General features: G+C 40.8%; 1 protein-coding gene across 3 annotated transcripts in view; it reads right to left on the minus strand.

Annotated features, from left to right (window-relative positions):
- Positions 1 to 4,451: 4,451 nt before the first annotated feature.
- The window catches only part of ARHGAP25 (Rho GTPase activating protein 25), an 85,461-nt gene continuing 70,994 nt past the window's right edge, over positions 4,452 to 18,918 (minus strand). For 2 of the 3 annotated variants that reach the window (XM_019718366.3, XM_074332093.2), the window contains exons 8-11: positions 18,118 to 18,239; positions 17,125 to 17,321; positions 9,472 to 10,004; positions 4,452 to 6,462 (exon numbers count right to left, since the gene is read on the minus strand). In XM_019718366.3, coding sequence (XP_019573925.3) covers positions 6,255 to 6,462; positions 9,472 to 10,004; positions 17,125 to 17,321; positions 18,118 to 18,239 — 1,060 coding nt within the window. In that variant the 3' untranslated portion in view covers positions 4,452 to 6,254. Of the gene's footprint in view, positions 6,463 to 9,471; positions 10,005 to 17,119; positions 17,322 to 18,117; positions 18,240 to 18,918 lie in introns of all 3 variants that reach the window. The other variant, XM_088796114.1, reaches the window with a different exon arrangement.

Consider the following 18,918-nt stretch of genomic DNA (forward strand, 5'->3'; position numbering starts at 1 on the left):
GGATTCAGAAGGTTGGTGAACACGTGGAGATGTGGGGAGAGCATGGACACCCCACCCCCACTCCCATGCCTTGTCCTATGCATCTCTTCCATCTGGCTGTTTCTGAGTTATATTCTTTTATAATAAAACAATAATATAGCAAGTCAACTGTTTCTCTGCATTCTGTGAGCCACTCTCACCCAAAGTGGGGATTGTGGGAACCTCTGATCTAAAGCTGGTCGGTCCGAAGCACAGGTGATAGACAACCTGGACTTTCAATTGGCATCTGAAGTGTTGGAGCGGCAACAGTATTATAAGACTGGACCCTTCACCTGTGGGGTCGGACACTAACTCCAAGTAGATAGTGTCAGAATTGAGGTAATTGCTTGGTGGTATTGGAACAAACACATATTGGACATATTAATTTCAAGTGTTCAAATAAAAAACATTGTCTCTTAGAAATAAGATACTGTGAGACTAAGCAAATTATTTAAGCTTTGAAGCTTCAGTTCTCTCTTCAGTAAAATGGAGATGATATTTGAAACTACCTCATAGTTTGTTATGAGACTTAATTGAGACGTTGCAGGTGAAGCCGATAGGGAATAGAGAGCACTCAAGAAATGTATTTTTTTTTAAATGTCTCCAGTCAAATGTAGCTCTTCTAAAACACTCAGCTGCAGGAGGAAGACTCAGTGTTGTAACATTTCATTGTCTCTTGGGTACTATTTACTTGTATTAAGGGAAGATATCACTGGCAACACAACTACCCAGAATGTCATTGTGCAGAGATCAACTACCTCAAGATTGATGTGGCAGATGCTGGATGTTGTATGATTTCCATGTATTTTATTTTTCCAGTAACCCTCAAATTCCTTGGGGGATAGATTCTAATACTCTCAGAAGATAAAGGAAAACACACAACACTGACTGTCAATGACTAAATAAGTGCATGAATAGCAAGTAATGATGTACCTGTAATTCGGTCTAATACTATGAAATCTTATATGAGAAATTCGAAGGTGATAATAGCTGGATTCTAAGGGTATTAGTTTTGCTTAATAATCAGCATTTCAACAAGTGAATAAACTCAATATTACAGAGCATGGTATTGGCTTTTCCTCATTGGGTTTGGTTTTTCATTGAAGGTAACATCCAGCTATAAAATATACACAGTCCTTGATCCAGACCACCTGCTTCCTGGTGATCAAGTTCAAGTTGCCACAGAATGTGTCTGGTGTTCAGCCCAAGGCCAGCTCACAGGCAAACCACTGCTCTCTTTTGTAGCCAGGAAGGAATGACTTTTAAGGGAAATAGGGCTTTGTATCTTAGTCAAAAGGTAGTAATGATAACAAGCAAGAAACAGAGGGCAAGTTTGGGTAAATGCATCATTTGATGGGCCTTGTTTCCAAAGCAGACCCACGGCAACACTTCCTCTGATCACTGATCTAGCAGGAGTATTCCGGAAACCACCAGACCATATGAAACAGGCTGAAGACATTTCCAGTGCCCTACACTCAAAGCTGCAAGCCTCCAGCCAGAATGGGCTGATTTGGGCTGGAGAGTTCCACATGGCAGAGCCTGTATGTAACTTATGACACATCTTCACCGTTCCACTGCATTAATTGATTTCACCTTTGTTCTCCAAACGGTGTCAAAAATCCACAGAAAATAATTACAGTATTTATATTTTTAAGTAAATACAGTTTAGGTGCTACATTTTATTAAAATAAATGATTACTTTAAAGTATAAAAATGTCCTATTATTCATTCTTGAAAAACACAAAAAAATAGAAAAATGGACATCTGCTTTCCTAAACTTCCTTTCTGGGACACTGAGGTCATGAGCGTGAAGTTGCACACCGCCGTCAGCGGCAGGGAAATATCATTCGACTATAGATGAATGTTGCAGCGAAAATGTTAAGATGAGGAAAGGAGGGGGAACATGCGATCCTATTTCCTCCCACCACCACCATCCATTCACATAGAGTCCCCTATGCATACTAAAATAAACGGCAGTCTTTTTTTTTAAGGAAAAACAATTCTTAGGCACCACCTCCCAAGATTCTTATTCAATTGATAGGGGGTGGGATCTGAGCTTCAGAATTTTTTTAAAAGCTCCTTTAGGTGATTCTGTTGTGTAGCCCAGACTGAGAACCACGGTCTTAGAGCAGCATCAGTAAGACAAAGTAGGTGAAAAATAGCATATTTTAGTTGTGACCAAGAGATGAGTCTAGGTCTACATTCTGGGAGCACTCAGCAACTGATGTCCAGTGAGTGTCACGTCATGATGCCGGGAAAAGAACTCCTGGAGAGAAGCCAAGAATTACAAGAACTACAGAATAGTGTGTTAGAGATCTGAAAAATCACCCCTCCTCATCACTGTGTGAGCACTTGCAATTCAGCTTTTGTTTCTGGGCCTCAGTTTCCTCAGCCATTAAATGAACAGGTTAGATGAGAGAAGCTTCAGGGTGTCTTCCAGTGCTATTATTCTATGATCCTAAGACAGTTTTCAAGTGCAAGGAAAGAGAGGTTGACATTGCACATTCGTGTTGGTATTCTCTGCACATTCCTTGTCTGAAGTCTTTCAGCAGCAGTCTCTGCTGCTGGCCACATGGCAGCCTGGGCCCCTTGAGTGAAGGGCATCTGGACCTCCATCCTTGAGCTTCCCTCATCCCGCCTTCTCTGGCAGGATGAAGGCTTCTGTGAGATTCTTGTAGAGGCAGCCCATGTGAACTGCAGGAGCAGTCTCTAAGTGATCTCTCTGCTCCCCAGCAAGCGCATGGCTTGACCACTGATGGTATCTGCAGAGGAAGTGGTGGAATGTGGAAGTTACATGACGTCAGTGCACGCACATCCTTTTGTCTTGAGCCTGAGAGCACAGCCAGCGGCTGCTGTGCCCTGGTACTCCCTGTCCTCTTGCTTGGCAGCTTGGGGCTGCCTCAGAGTCTCCTGCTTCGTGCTGTTCTGAGGAGTCGGCCTCTGAGCAGCGCTTAAAGAATTGGTCAGGACAACACAAGAAAAATGTTTATTGCTTACATCCTCTGCAGCAGGCTCTGTACTAGGGATGTCACACTCTATCTCTCCACGCCACATACCCTGAGATCCATTGGCAGGAAATTGCTAGGGTCTGAATATTTGTGCCTCACCCCTCAAACTTGTATGTAGCATTCCTAACTCCCAAAGATGGTGATATTAGGAGGCGGGTGGGTCATTGGGAGGTACATAAATCATAAGGGTGGAGCCCTCATGAATGGGATTAGTGACTTAAAAAAGAGACCCCCCAGAGTTCCCTAGCTCTTTCTACCATGTTGGAATGCAAGGAGAAGTTTGCAACTCAGCCCAGAAGACATCCTTCACCTGACCTTGATCTTAGACTTCCAGCCACCAGAACTATGACAAATTCCACCCATGCTGTGGTATTTTGTTACAGAAGCCTGAAGGGACCACAAGGCAGGAATCATCCCAGCTAATCCCCTAATACAAAGTGTCCTCCTCCCTAGGGCATATATTCACTGGAAAACCATTAGATCTCCCTCAAATTCAAGAGAAAAGTGTCCTGATATGTGACATGCTTAAGTTTGTGAGGTAAATGAATTTTGGTGGGAAGAGGTTTTAAAGTGCATGCTGCAGACTGTTTTAGACTCAGTATCTGTGCGGGTAGAAGAGGGGTAAGATAAAGGAGGTGGGTGGCTAGAAAAAGGCAGATTTAGTAGATCCTGCCCATGGTAGGGATTTGAAAGTAAATGTGGGAGCTCCAGGATCCAATTGAGCACCAGTGACATAAGTCAGTCTCTGAGTTCTGCCTTCCAGAAACTGGCACTTTGGTCCAGGTGGGGCCTGGAACTACCTTGTCATGCATCTCATGTGTAGCCTTTTGGGGCACTGAGGACAGTGGCACCAGACTCCAGATCTTTTTTCTTGGCCTTTCTGGAACTCATGAGGAAGTCCTGGAAAAACTTTCTTGCATTCCCCTCTTATGGAAGGTGGCACAGGAGCAAGTAGTGGCAACTTAAGCAAGCCAGCTTTCCTCTTGATCGCAAAGAGGAACTGACACTCCAGCTTCTAAAGCTGGAATGGTGGCTCTGTTATCTCATAGTACTGGTGGAAGGAAGAGGACCAGGGGCACCACGAGCCCAGGAGGAAGTTGGGATTCAAAAGTAGTCTTTCCATTCAGTCTGAGCTCTCGCTCCGAACCAGTAAGATTCTACAACATGGACCTCCAAACAACAGACTTCCGGGCCTCCTCTTTGCATCTTCAAACACATGTTTGTTCTCTTTGGATTTGTGATGCCAGCTACTTTCTTACTTGAGTTGTTTTAGCACCCCAAGAATGAGTGTAAGTAACCCATAGGAGAACACAGGAAGGAACACATGCCTGGCAGACCTGCAGACACTTATCAACCTAAATTAGGTGTTCAGTAAGTGTTCCCATGTTTGTTATTCTGTAGTTAAAAACAAAACAAAACATAAACCCCAGGAAATCAAATATTTTATTGCTTTACTTAATAATGTTCCAAATCACTCCCCTCCTACCTCCCAATCTTCTGCAAGCAGGCCTCTAAGAGAATGTTCTAGGTGTTGTCCTTGCTCTCCATTGGTCTGGTCCTCTGGGGGATGGGGGTTGGGTGAAGCAGGACCTGCGTAGCAGGACTGAAAAACACTGAGCCCCCGTCTGTATCTTTCACTCTGTGAGTCATACGCCATGGCCACAGGCAAGGAGGAAATAACCAGAGGGAAGAAAACAGAGGAGGAGAAAATGTAAGAAAACAAAGGGAGAAAAAGGAATAATGGAGGAAACATATGCTGAGGAAGGGTAAACTCTCACCGTGATAACCACAGATTTCAAGCCACTGATGAAGCCATGGGGCTTCAAGAGTTCAAGTAAATTTATGGGAACAGTGGGAAGACATGTGTAAAACTATACGGGTAATACCCACTGGGAAATCGGACCAGTGGTCTCCGGAGCTGAAAGCACATTTGGGAACATCTATTTATATTTGTTTTTATCTCATCGTTATCTGATTTCTGTTCTGTGTATGTTTTATAATACACATGACATATCAATACATTAGTAATACTTGTATTTAACTTATAAATAAATAAATATTCCTACATTAGAGGATATATGCTCAAATATTTTCTACTGATGGGGTACACAGTCCAACGAGCTTGGAGACCACCTAACTAGAAAACCATTAAGGACTCTATCATCCTACCTGGCACAGCCGGGGGCCTCACCAGAGGCCTCTTCCAAACTGGCTTAATGTAAGAGGAAAGTCAGCTGCCTGCTGGAAAAGCCCCTCTCCCAGCTATTCTCTAATGCCTCACGCCACTAGAAATCATGTTGCATGTTGCATTTTGGTGAAGCAGAAAAAATATTATTATCATGACCATACTATCTAAACTTCCAACCAGCCTCTAAGGAAATCACACCACAATGGGCCAGCCCTATAGAATTGTGGTCACTGAAAGGCAAGTAGGGACTGGAATCCAGTTTGTGCCCTGCTCACCAAGCTGTGTACCTAGAGAGGACCGCATCTGCTCCAAGGAAGGGGAGCCATTTACTAACTGTCACAAAGGCATTGTATGGATCAACAGCAGGCCTGTTTTTTTGTGTTTTTTTTTTTTACTGTATTTGAATATAATTTTCTCATCCATTTTGCTTTCATAAATACAGTTTATTGCTTGTTTTCTTAGTTTAGTAATATTTTTTAATTTCTAATCCTTGGACAGTGTGTATCATTGTGGGAGTGGTAGAATGGGGCTCTGGCTTCCTTAGGTGCAGCCCCTCAAAACAGCACACCGCGGTAAACACTAGAAAGCTGAAGACCATTTTCAGCCCCTAAGTCTCAGAGACACCCTGAGGCCATCTGACTAGGTGAGTTGTTCCACACAGAAACCAAAGAACTAAGCCTCAGTCCAACCTCTGTTGGGGATAGCCTGTTCCCTGGGTCCTGGGATGTGGCCTGCCTCCAATGGCTCCATTGGACGTAGCCATCCAGCCATGGAAGGTTCTGTTTCACTCAGCCTGAGACCACAGTGGAATATGCAATCCTTTTGAAGACAGCCACAGGCAGTCTTAGATGTCCACATATGTCCCCACTCCCCTCATCTTCCTACAAATGTCATTGGTCTATGGACTGGGAAATGTGACGTTTCCTCACAAAATGTTCTCTCCTCTTAGGGAGTAATTTTGCTTCCCAGTCATCAGGTAGCAAGGAGAAAGGAAGCAGGCTGGGCCGCTGCGGCCTGCCTCTGCAGTATTCGGGGGATGCTCATGCATCCATCTTGGGCTCCTTCATCGATTTGACAAATTCCTTGAGTTCTTCTTCCAAGGCCTTGTTCCTCCTCTCAACATCCTCGCAGGAGCGCTCCACATTGCGGAGGCTGATTTCCAAAGCTGCAGACTTCTTCTTCTCTTTCTCCAGTTCTTCATTGAGCCTTACCACCTTAGCCCAGACGTCATAATTTTCCTTCTCAAGGCTACAAGGAAGGAAAGAAGCGAATGAAAGAATGAAAGAATTGAGTATTACCTCTACATTGCCCCTTCATCTTTGCTCACAACCTCTTCTGTCCATTGTCCTTTCTGTATCACAAGACCCATACCCATCCTGTACCTCTTATTTATGTCCCAACCCCCACGTGAGCACTTCCTAGGAAACCTGAATTCCCAGAGCATGTCTGAGTTCCTATTTTGTCATTTATCACCATCTTGAGATATCCCTTGTGTTGTTGCTTTTCATGTCATTTTACATTTTGTATCTTCCTCCAGACAGTAACATCTTTGGAAGAAGGGACTACCTCTAATATATTTATATTTTCACCCTCACAGCACCCTGCTTCTGTTCTGCTTAAAAGAAATGTTGATTGACGGCTGAAGCCCCATCCACATTCCAGATTCCCAACACCTTTGCACGTGTGAGTGCCTTCTCAATGGTGGGTACGGACTAGAACCTTCTATTATTACAGTCTGGTAGGGATCAAGATTTGGAGAAGTACAGGGAACTTCCCTTCGGGAAGAGCAGTCCTAGCAGTCCCACCCTCACTTCTGGATCCTGCTCCAGGTCAAGAATCTGTTGGATTCCTGAATTTGGAGGATTTTCATTGTTACTGGCCAAAATCCTACTCCAGTCCCAGGTGCCCCCCTGCCAGCTGTGCTGAATTAACTCTTACGAATGAGAATACATAGGCCATTTTTAAGCCTACGTGGGGAAATTGTGCGATTGGAAATTTGCTTCAGAATTTCATTCTTTGAGGTGCTGCCTCCATTTCCCCAGTGGCCTGACCATTTTAAATGGAGACTTGAGTTCCCGTTTGAGCCCATGCCTCGCTTCTGTCTTCAAGAACCTTGGCCCATTCTGCACGCAATGGCCCCTGTTCAGAGCCTTGCCTATCCCTATCTGTCTCTTCTTAAAACGAAACTGGTCTCATTCCTTCTGGTCCTCCCATAACAAATGTAGGTTCCTTCTGAGGTCTCCATATGCCTCTTGCTTTGGGGGACATCTCAGATGAGACACTGCTCTATCTTGACCACTCATTCCAGGGGAGATGTAGGATCTGAGTGGGCTTGGCAGCTGGCTGACCTAGGTTCAAATCCCAGCCCAACCAATGATGAGTTGTGTGACTTTCAGGCATCTTTTTATTCTTTCCAAGCCCCCGTTTCTTCTGTAAAATGGGGATATTAGCCATTCCACAGGATTGCTGTGGGGATTAGATGAGAAGGTCTGCCTGAAGCATGATGCTTAGACACTATGGGCTGTTAATTCTCCTTCCTCTGCCAAGGATGGGAGGCCTCCTGATGGTGGATTCAGAAAACTTTGTTCCATGGCAGCCAGTTCTTTCCCTAGTCTGTCAATGACATTCATGGTAGTGTACAGGGGGAGTCTTCTCTGGGGCTGCTTTGGCCACTGTGAAGACATCACACAAGCCTTACAGTTCTATACATGATTGATTTCAGGAGCCACGTGCTGCTTCTAGACAGCCAGCTCACTGTAGGGAACAAAGCATGAGGGCTCACAAAAGTCTTCCTTTCATGAGCCTGAGTTTTAATGGACTGAAAAGTACCTGTAATTTGAAAACCTCGTTAGTTCACATTTCGCTACCTCACGATTAGTATTCATATGGGCTAAGCTGGATTGAGGCTGCTCATGGGAAAATCAGAGGTGTGGAGAAAGACTTCAGGAAAATAGTTTATCTACCCAGGAGAGCAAATTGTGTCCAAGCCTCTGAGGGATGTGCATGAAATTGTGGCAACAGCCACCTCACTGACCTGCTTTCCTTTGCCCCCTGCAGCCAGACTTCAGTGGGCAGCCAACGATCTGGTAACGTTTCAGCCAGGTCCAGCCTTCCAGGATCTCTGTCTTACTCAGGCTTTAAGGTGGCCGACAAGCCCCTATGTGCTCTGGCCTCCTATGCTTCTCTGCTCTCTCTCCTCTCAGTTACCCCCCCTGCTCCAGCCAGCACTGCTCTTCCTATGCACGCACACACTAGACCTGCTCCCTTCCCCAGCCTCTGCATCTTTGGCTCTGTCTGTCTGACCTGCTTTTCCCCCATATATGGACTTGACTTGTTTTCTCTTCTGCTTTAGGTCTTTGCTCTAATGCCACCTTCTCAGTGAGGCCTTCCTGATCACCCTATTTAACACTGGAACCCCCTTCTCAAACCCCACCCCAACCTCCTGACTTACTTTGTTTCCCTCCATGTCATTTCCCACCATCTGGCATTACTTATTTGTACTGTCTGTCTGTCCCTGCTAGAAGGAACGCTCTATAAGCACGGGGACTTGTGTCTGTTTTGTTCAGTGCTATTCCCCAACAGCTGGGATGGTGACTAGCACACAGTTGGTGCTCAATAAATATTTTCAGTATTAATGAATCACATTAATATGAAAATTTTTTAAAGTTCCTCTTAACTCATTAAAGCATGTTGATCCTTAAATAACCACTATTTATTTAATTAAGTGTATTAGGGTGACATTGGTTAATAAAATTATATAGGTTTCAAATGTACAATTCTATAATACATCATCTATGTATTGCATTGTATGTTTACCACCCCAAGTCAAATCTTCTGTCACCATATATTTGACTCCCCTTTACCCTTTCTTACCTCCCCGCTTCCCATTTTCCCTGTGGAAACCACTAAACTGTTGTCTGTGTCTGTGAGTTTTTGTTTGTCTTATTCGTTTGTTGCTTTCAGTTTTATATCCTACATGTGAGTGAAATTATATGAAGAACCACTACTTGGAAATATTTGACTGAGCTACTTAAGCTACATACTTAACTTTTCATCAATTTAATTTAAAGCTTAGAGTTTTCACTAATTTAGTCATCTCATCGCTCCCTTTACGCTTTTCCTTATTAGGCCCAACTTCTATAAATTCCTGTATCTTCTAAACTGAAGGTGTATAATGGCACTTCTTTGGCAGATGAGAACAACCCATATTGCTTCTTAAGATGGAAGCCAAGTGGCTACCCTCTGTATGTGACTTACTTTTTAATCTGTTCCTCATACGTTTGCTTCTGTGTTTCTATTTCCTTTTGCAGCTCCTGGACCATCTTTTGCAAAGATTCAAGTTCTTCTTCTCCAGAGTTCTTTGTCCCAGACCCAGTTTCAGAATTTGGGCTGGCAAGAGTATCTCTTTTGGAGTCACAGGCATGGGAAGAAAGTGCACCTGCTTCATTCCCAGGGCCCCCAGGCAGGGTAGGGACATTATCGTAGGTGGAAGTCCTCTGGGGGTCAGAAAAGTTTGGCATACCTTGAGATGCTGTTCTTCTATGCCCTTCCCCTGCCTTTATCTCTGAAGAAGATGACCAGAACTCATTTTTAAAGAGCCCCACTTTGCTGTTGTTGGCACATTGAAAAGCTGCTGTCAAAAAGCATTTCCGGTTAGGGAGTGTCTGAGTTCTTTTTCGTGACTGTAGTTTCCAATCTCCTGGCTTTTCCCTGGGGGCTTTGCTACTGTCTTCTTGACACTTGTCACTCGGCTGTTGTCCAGTGGGGCTGGTTGCCTCTGAGTCGCTGATCTACAAAAAAATAGCCATGGATGTTACATGGGTTTTTCCCACATGTGTCATGCTCCAAGATAAGGACTAGAAACTTGAAAGAAAGTGTCTCCTAGCTGCACACTTATGAAATTATTAATTAGAAGACCATCTCTTCATTTGTCACGTAAGTTGATTATCTGAGTGGCCTTTTCTCAAAGGACTTGAAGGAAATTGTACTTGAAGGAACTCATATTCTAGAGGTAAAGCACTGACGAAAAGCATTGTTTGTTTGCGGTAAAAGAGTCCTAACAACTTTAGAATGGGGAGGCTTTTCTAACTATGACTCAAAATCTAGAAGACATAAAAGAAAAGTTTGATAAATTCAACCTCTATGGGTTTCCTAGACACCTCAAACTAAAAAGAACAAAATTGAAACAAACAAAAATCACCATAGGCTAAGTCAAAAATGAAAGAAAAAACTGGCAAAAATATTTGCAATGTATATCACTGACAACAGGCTGCTCTCCCTAATACATAAAGCTTTCAAAAATTAAGAAGGAAAAGACAAATAGCCAATATACATATGGGCAAAGAACAGGCAACTGTCTTTTGCAACTGGCCCTCAAACATAAAAGATGTTTGGACTCTCTTATAATAGGAGAAACAAATTAAAATTGAAATTACTGAAATATCAGTTCTTACTTATCAGATGGGCACCCTCCCCCCCAAAAAAAAACAACACATAATTTGACGACACACCTCTGGTGGGGAAACTGTAGGGAGATAGGTTATTTTATGCATTGCTGATGGGAGGACAAAGTGGCACAAACTTTATTCGACAATTTTAATCAAAATTCCACATTACAAATCTATTTACCTCTGATTCAGTAACCCCATTTCTGAGAATTTAGCCCAGAAATACATCTACCTGAATACAAAATGAAGCGTGGTCAAAATTTTTCATTGCAGTCTTGTTTGTAGTACAAAAACATGGAAAACAACCTGTTTATGTATAGGGGCTGGTTAAGTAGATAATGGTACATGTGCAGAATGGAACACTACACACCTGAGGTCAAAACATGAAATATTAGGTCATATGAGGCAGCTGTCTATGTCATGTCAATAACATGAAAAAGTCTCTAGGATATGCTGTTAAGTAAAAAAATTCAAGATACAAAGTGGAGTGTGTATGTGTGTGTGTGTGTGTGTGTGTAGAGTGAGAGAGTATGTATGTGAGAGTTTATGTTACATTTTGTGTAAAAAGGTAAGTAAATAAAAATTTACAGTCATATCTGCTTATAATTACATAAAGGAACACTGGGAAGATAAATAAGAAAATAAAACCAAGACTAAAATCAAGAAGAAACAGAAAATCTTGACAGACCTATTACTACTAATGAAATTGAATCAGTAATCAAAAAAACCCCAATAAACAAAAGCCCTGGACCAGTAGGCTTCACAGGTGAATTTTACCAAAAATTCAAAAAAAAAAAAAAAAATTTTAACACCTATCCTTCTCAAACTATTCCAAAATATTCAAGAGGAGGAAGACTCCCAAGCTCATTTTATGAGGCCACCATTACCCTGATTCCAGAAAAAGACAAAGGCATTGCAAAGAAATAAAATTATAGGCCAATATCCTTGATGAACACAGATGCAAATGTCCTCAACAAAATATTAGCAAGCCAAATTCAGCAATACATTAAAAAGACCATACACCATGATCGAGTGGGATTTATATACATGGGATGCAAGTTTGGCTCGATATCAGCAAATCAATTAATGTGATACGCCACATAAACAAAATAAAGGATAAAAATTATATGATCTCAAAAATCTGAAAATGGAACTATCTTATGACCCAGCAATTCCACTCCTAGGTATCTATCCGGAGAAATCTAAAACTCTAATTCAAAAAAATGTATGCACCCCTATGTTTACTGAAACACTATACACAATAGCCAAGACACGGAAATGACCAAAATGCCCATCGGTAGATGACTGGATTAAGAAACTGTGGTACATTTATACAATGGAGTATTACACAGACATAAAGAAGAAGGAAATATTACCACTTGCAACAATATGGAGGGACATAGAGAACATTATGTTAAGTGACATAAGTCAGACAGAGAAAGACAAATACCATATGATTTCACTTATATGTGGAATCTAAAGAAAATAAATGAATGAACTAATCAGAAACAGTATCAGAGACATAGAGGAAAAACGGAGGGTTGCTAGATGGGAGGGGGGAGTAAGGGGGAAAGTGAGGGGATTAGAAAGCAGAGTGGGTAACCACAAGATTGCCACAGAGAAACGAAAGTCAATTTGGGGAATGTAATCAATAATGTTGTAAAGATTTTGTAGGGTATCCAATGGACACTTGTCCCATTAGGGAGACCACCTCAGGGATGATGTAGATGCCTGAGCACTGCACTGTACACCTGAAGCTGAAGCTGAACAATAATGAATGTCAACCGTGTGTGTGTGTGTGTGTGTGTATATATATATATATATATTTACAAGAAGTAGAGTACGTTGCATTGGAAATGCAATGGCTGTGTGCAATGTCAGAGGGGTAGTGGATGGGTGGAGAGGGGGTTGTCACTGTGTGAGGGATATCAATGATAAATGTCTAACTATTACATTGTTTTGTGCACCTAAAACAAATAAATAAAATTATATGATCATACCAATAAATGCAGAAAAGGCATTAAAAAAATCCAGCATCCATTTATGATAAAAACTCTCAGCAAAGTGGGAATAGAGGGAATATACCTCAACAGAAAAAAAGCCATATATGACAAACACACGACTAACATCATACTCAATGGGGAAAAGCTAAAAGCATTTTCCTTAAGATCAGGAACAAGATAAGAATGTCCACTTTTACCACTTTTATTCAACATAGCACTGGATAGTCCTAGCCACAGCAATCAAACAAGAAAAAGAAATAGAAAGTATCCAAACTGGAAAGGAAGAAGTAAAACTGTCATTATTTGCAGATGACATGATATTATATAGAGAGAACCTGAAAGATTCTACCAAAAAAACAAACAAACAAAAAAACCCAACAAACAAACCTATTTGAACAGATAAATGAGTTTAGTAAAGCAGCATGACACAAAATTAATATTCAGAAACTGGTTGCAGAGAAATTAAGAAAACAATCCAATTTAAAATTGCATCAAAAAAGAAAATCTAGGAATAAATTTAACCAAGAAACTAAAGACCTGTACTCAGAAAATTATAAGACATTGAAGAGAGTAACTGAAGAAGATACAAATAAATGCAAGCTTACACCATGTTCATGGATAGGAAGAATTAACACTGTTAACATGTCCATACTACCCACAGCTATCTATAGATTCAATGTAATCCCTATCAAAATACCAGCAGTGTTTTTTTTTTTTTTTTTTTTTTATAGAACTAGAGCAAATAATCCTAAAATTTATATGGAGCCATAAAAGACCCCAAATAGCCAAAGCAATCTTGAGGAAAACAGAACAAAGTTGGAGGTATCACTCTACCTCATATCAAATTATACTACAACCTGTAGTAATCAAAACAGCATGGTACTGGCATAAACACAGACACATAGATCAATGGAACAGAACAGAGAGCCCAGACATGAACCCACGCCTATATAGTCAATTAATCTCTGACAAAAGAGGCAAGAATATACAATAGGGTAAAGACAGTTTATTCATTAAATAGTGTCAGGAAAATTGGACAGATACATGCAAAAAATGAAACTAGACCACCTTCTTACACCATAATCAAGAATAAACTCAAAATAAATTAAAGACTTAAGTGTACGATCTGAAACCATAAAACTCCTAGAAGAAAACATAGGCAGTAAACTCTCTGACATTATTCTTAGTAATATTTTTTCTGATCTGTCTCGTTGGGCAAGAGAAACAAAAGAAAAAATAAACAAATGGGACTACATCAAACTAAAAGTTTTGCACAGAAAAAAAAAACATCAACAAAACGATAAGACAACCTATCGAATGACATAAGATATTTGCCAATGATACATCCAGTAAGGGGTTAATATCCAAAATTTATTAAAAAAATCATACAACTCAACACCAAAAAACAATCCAATTAAGAAATGGGCAGAGGACCTGAATAAACATTTCTCCAAAGAGGACATACAGATGGCCAATAGACATATGAAAAGATGCTCAATATCATTAATCATCAGAGAAATGCAAATTAAACCCATAATGAGATATCACTTCACATCTGTCAGAATGGTTATCATCAATAAATTAACAAACAAAAAGAGCTGGCAAGGATGTGGAGAAAAGGGAACCCTCATGTACTGTTGGTGGAATTGCAAATTGGTGCAGCCACCATGGAAAACAGTATGGAGGTTCCTCAAACAATTAAAAGTAGAACTACCTTTCTAATCCCCTCACCTTCTCCCTCATCCCGTCCCCTCCCATTTAGCAACCCTCAGTTATTTCTCTATATCTCTGAGACTTTCTGATTAGTTTGTTCATTTATTCTATTCTTTAGAGTCCACATATAAGTGAGAGGTCATATGGTATTTATCTTTCTCCGTCTTAGTTCACTTAGCATAATGTTCTCTAGGTCCATCCATATCATTGCAAATGGTAAAATTTCACTCTTCTTTATGGCCAATTTTGGGGAATATAATCAATAATGTTGTAAAGATTTTGTAGGGTAGCCGATGGACAGTTGTCTTATTAGGGAGATCACTTCATGGACAGTGTAGATGCCTGACCACTGCAGTGTACACCTGAAGCTGAAGCTGAATAAAAATGAATGTCAACTATAATTAAATATATGTATAATATATATAATATATATAATATGTAATTATATATATATATATATATATAGTCACAGGATGTGGAATACAGCATAGGTAATAGAGTCATTCGAATTGTAATAGCTGTATACGATGTCAGAGGGGTAGTAGATTGGGGGAGGGGGGGTTATCACTTTGTGAGGGATATAAATGTCTAACTATTACATTGTTTTGTACACCTGAAACTAATTTTAAAAAGTCATAAAAATAAATGCATCTAATTAAACGTATGGTCTTAAAAAAAAAAAAAAGTAGAACTATACCTTATGACCCAGCAATTCCCCTTCTGGGTGTTTATCTGAAGAAATCCAAAACACTAATTCAAAAAGATATATGCACCCCTATGTTTACTGCGGCGTTATTTACAATAGCCAAGTTATGGAAGCAACCTAAGTGCCCATCAGTAGACAACTGGATAAAAAGAAGTGATATATATATATATATATATATATATATATATATATATATATATATATATGTAAAATATATTATATATATAACATATTATATATACATATGTATGTAGATAGATAGATAGATAGATAGATAGATAGATAGATAGATAGATAGATATACATGGAATATTACTAGATTACTAGGCCATAAAAAAGAATGAAATCTTACATTTGGGACAACATGGATGGACCTGGAGGGTATTATGCTAAGTGAAATAAGTCAGACAGAGAAAACAAATGCCATATGATCTCACTTATATGTGGAATCTAAAGAACAAAATAAACAAACAAACAAAAGAAACAGACTCATATATACAGAGGACAAATTGATGGTTACCAGATGGGAAGGTGGTTGGGGGTTTGGGTGAAAAAGGTGAAATGATTTAGTACAAATTCGTAATTACAAAACAGTCATGGGGATGTAAAGTACAGCATAAAGAAAAAAAGAAATTAAAGGCAGGGAAGGATAGGGTGGGTACAGATAGAGGAGGGAACAAGACTTCTCCATGTATCTCTTTTACTTCTGTCTTTATTATTTTTTGCAACGTGTATATGTTATATTTTTTAAGTTAAATTAAAAAGAAAAAGAATGACTGCTAAATATAAACTCAGAAAATCAGGGCTCTAACTCTCATTCTAACCCTTTTAGCTAATCACCTGCTTCAGCAACCTCTTCTGGAATCAAAAGTATCTGGACCTTGGGGTGAGAACTGGATCTATATCCCATTCTGTAACATTCTAGTGTTGCCATCTTGGGCCAGCTGGTCAACCTCCCTGAGACTCAGGTCCTCAGCCATAAAATGTCCATGATAAATTCTGCCCTACAGAGTTACGGTGAGGACTCCCAAGGTGATCTATTTTAATTTCTGAGCACAGTACCTGCCCACAGATGCCCATACAGTTACAATCAATAGCAGAAATCTGTCAGATGAACATAATAATGGCTACTCTCAAGGACTCCTAGGATGATTCCATTGTATGAAGTATGAGCACTTCTAAACATTAATTTAATATTTGAGTGTTAGTAAGATGCATTGTGTCCAGATATCACCTATGAAAAATCACTACCACTACTATCACTACCTCGTTTTTTTTCAGTCCTTTCTTAATCATCCTCAGGATTACTATACTGTAAGTAACTTACATTACCTGGACAACCAAAACATTCTCATTCATTTCTTGGTCACACATAAAGAATCAGGCTGCTATATAAAGCTTACATGTTCTTTTTTTTAAAAAAAATATTTGTTTCTATAAATATATAAAAATATTTGACCTTTGTAAATTATTGACCTAAATAATCTAAATTTCAGAGTCTGCAGAGTTTTCTGACATTAGGAACGTGAGCCCCAACCCTTCAGTACAAACGAGGAGGTTGACATTGTTGAGACAGCTTATCAGGGAATGAGAAATATTACACGAACACATCACATATGCTGAGCAAAGAATCACGTTTCATGGATTAGCAGGAAACCAGTTCTCTCTGGACTTTGCCGGGAATTTTCAACAACCCTCACTAAGACATTTACAAGGTGGTATATCTTTTTCCCCATTGAACTTCCCTGGATTGTGTTTCAAAGTGTATTCCTTTGGAGTGGGCTTCAGTAAGGAGTCCCAATGCTCAGTCTTCTGGTGATTGGCACACAGGTCCCTAACCCCACCACCAGGATGCAAGAAGAGACTAGATTTTGAAAGCGGCCCGGCTTTCAAGATGAGTTCAAATGAGTCTGTACCAGCTGTGCCCACTGCCACAGCCTCATCCCAAACTCCCCAACTTGCCACCCCAGAGCCGCTCATAAATAGAATGACATGGACTAAAGGAAGTCAGACAGAAGAAGGAAGGCTCTCTGCACCTTACCTCGTTACTGAAGCTGTCTGCCCTGGAAATTGGGGCATCTTCACTGGCATCCCAGCCCACAGAGCTTCGAGGCACTGGAGGTTTCTTGGGGTCATTTTTCTGGGCCGGGGGTGACAGAGGTGCATCCTTGGACTTGGGGAAAAGGACTTCATGGTCTCTGATCAACATGGTCATCACTCTTTGAATTTGAGGAGCACCTTAAAGAAGAAGAAAGATTTGTGGTCCTTGACCATGGGGCAGGAGACATGCAGTCCTCAAGGGCTTCCACCCACGGGATGTCTCCAAACGTGGCTCTAAAAACACAGGGCCCCAAAGGACCTCCTTTTGCTCCTCACAGAACTCTTCTTAATTGCTTAAGGTAGGAGACTGTGGTGAAATGGAAGGGATAGAAGAAGGATGTTGGAATGGGGTGAATGAGGGTTATTTTCAGCCTACACTCTCCTGCATCCATCTTTAATCAGGAAATGAACAATCTAACAGGAGAGAAAATGAAGACATCTGTCTCTCCTAATGTGGTCCTCAATATATTTGATTTCTTACTGCACACATAGTGAATATGTGACAGGCATACTGCCTCTGCAATCCACATAAGACATCAGTACTCTATGCCAAGACTTTTTTTACTGAACCCAGACAATCTCAGAAGACTTTTCAACACAGCTTTAACAAGTAGCCTTTTTGTAACTTGGCTTATAAAATGAAACTCATTTTTTCTCTCTGGCTAAGGGTATTTAAACATAATAAATGGTTAAGAAACACTAGCTAACTCTTTCTGTGCTAGCCTATTGTACTGTGTGACCATTGTGTAAATCTTTAACCTCTGCTGTGATCTGAAAAATGGACATTATTCCTGTCCAGGCTACTTTACAATTCAAACACAATAATCAGCTGAAAATGTACGGCAAATTGCCAATCAGTGCACAAACGTAAGGACTAGTGTCGTAACGGTTGTTACTCCCTCTGCACCTGCCTGCTTCACAGGACCAGCCATACCTCTCATGATCACAGCAGGGTCTTCCACTTTTGACCTGATGAGATTCACACCAATCACAGTAGCCAGATTATCCACGCTCATCTTGTTCACAGCAGAGTTCAGCTGGATTTGATGTAGGAACCTGTGGACAGCCAGGAAATCCCGAGTAGGAAGTAGGAAGTTGCCAGAAGGAAGCACTTCGGGTACCAATGAGATCTCAGAGATGGATCCCAACTCTTTCCTCCCAATCTCAGGAAAGGGATCAGCCTGCTCTGCCCACAAGAGTTTAGCTTCACCCAGAAAAGAGGCTTCAAGATCAAGGAAGAAGAGAAACCAGGAGGGGCCTGCCCACGTATGGCGGTGGCCTAGGGCTGGGAACGGGGAGGAGAGTCACACTGGTGAAGGCAGGATCCAGGTCAGGGAGCTAAGAGACTAGAAGGACTAAAATAGGTATGACTGCCTCTTATTCTGCCCTTATAAGCTTATCTCCCAGGCTCTTAGCACCCATCCCACTCCATCTCAAGAGAAGAAAACTGTATCATGAGAATATCTCAGCGATGGGAATTCACAGTGCCTCCTTGCTCTCATTCTCCGATGACAGCACCAAACATCTCAAATTCTCAGCAGGTGCTCAATATTAACAATTTTGACTATAATTCTACCTATTTGAGGCATACAGTTCTCAGAATCACTATTAAAAGAAACTGAGCAGGTCAACAAAGGATTTCTAAATACTCTCTCTAAAAACCATTTTTAAATGGATAGGCTGAAGCAACATAAAATTCCAAATACAGAGAAATTATCAAACAAGTGTTGGTGGG

This window comes from Rhinolophus sinicus, chromosome 2, assembly GCF_057876585.1.
Source record: "Rhinolophus sinicus isolate RSI-liver-muscle chromosome 2, RSI-T2T, whole genome shotgun sequence".
Classification (NCBI taxonomy): Eukaryota; Metazoa; Chordata; class Mammalia; order Chiroptera; family Rhinolophidae; genus Rhinolophus; species Rhinolophus sinicus.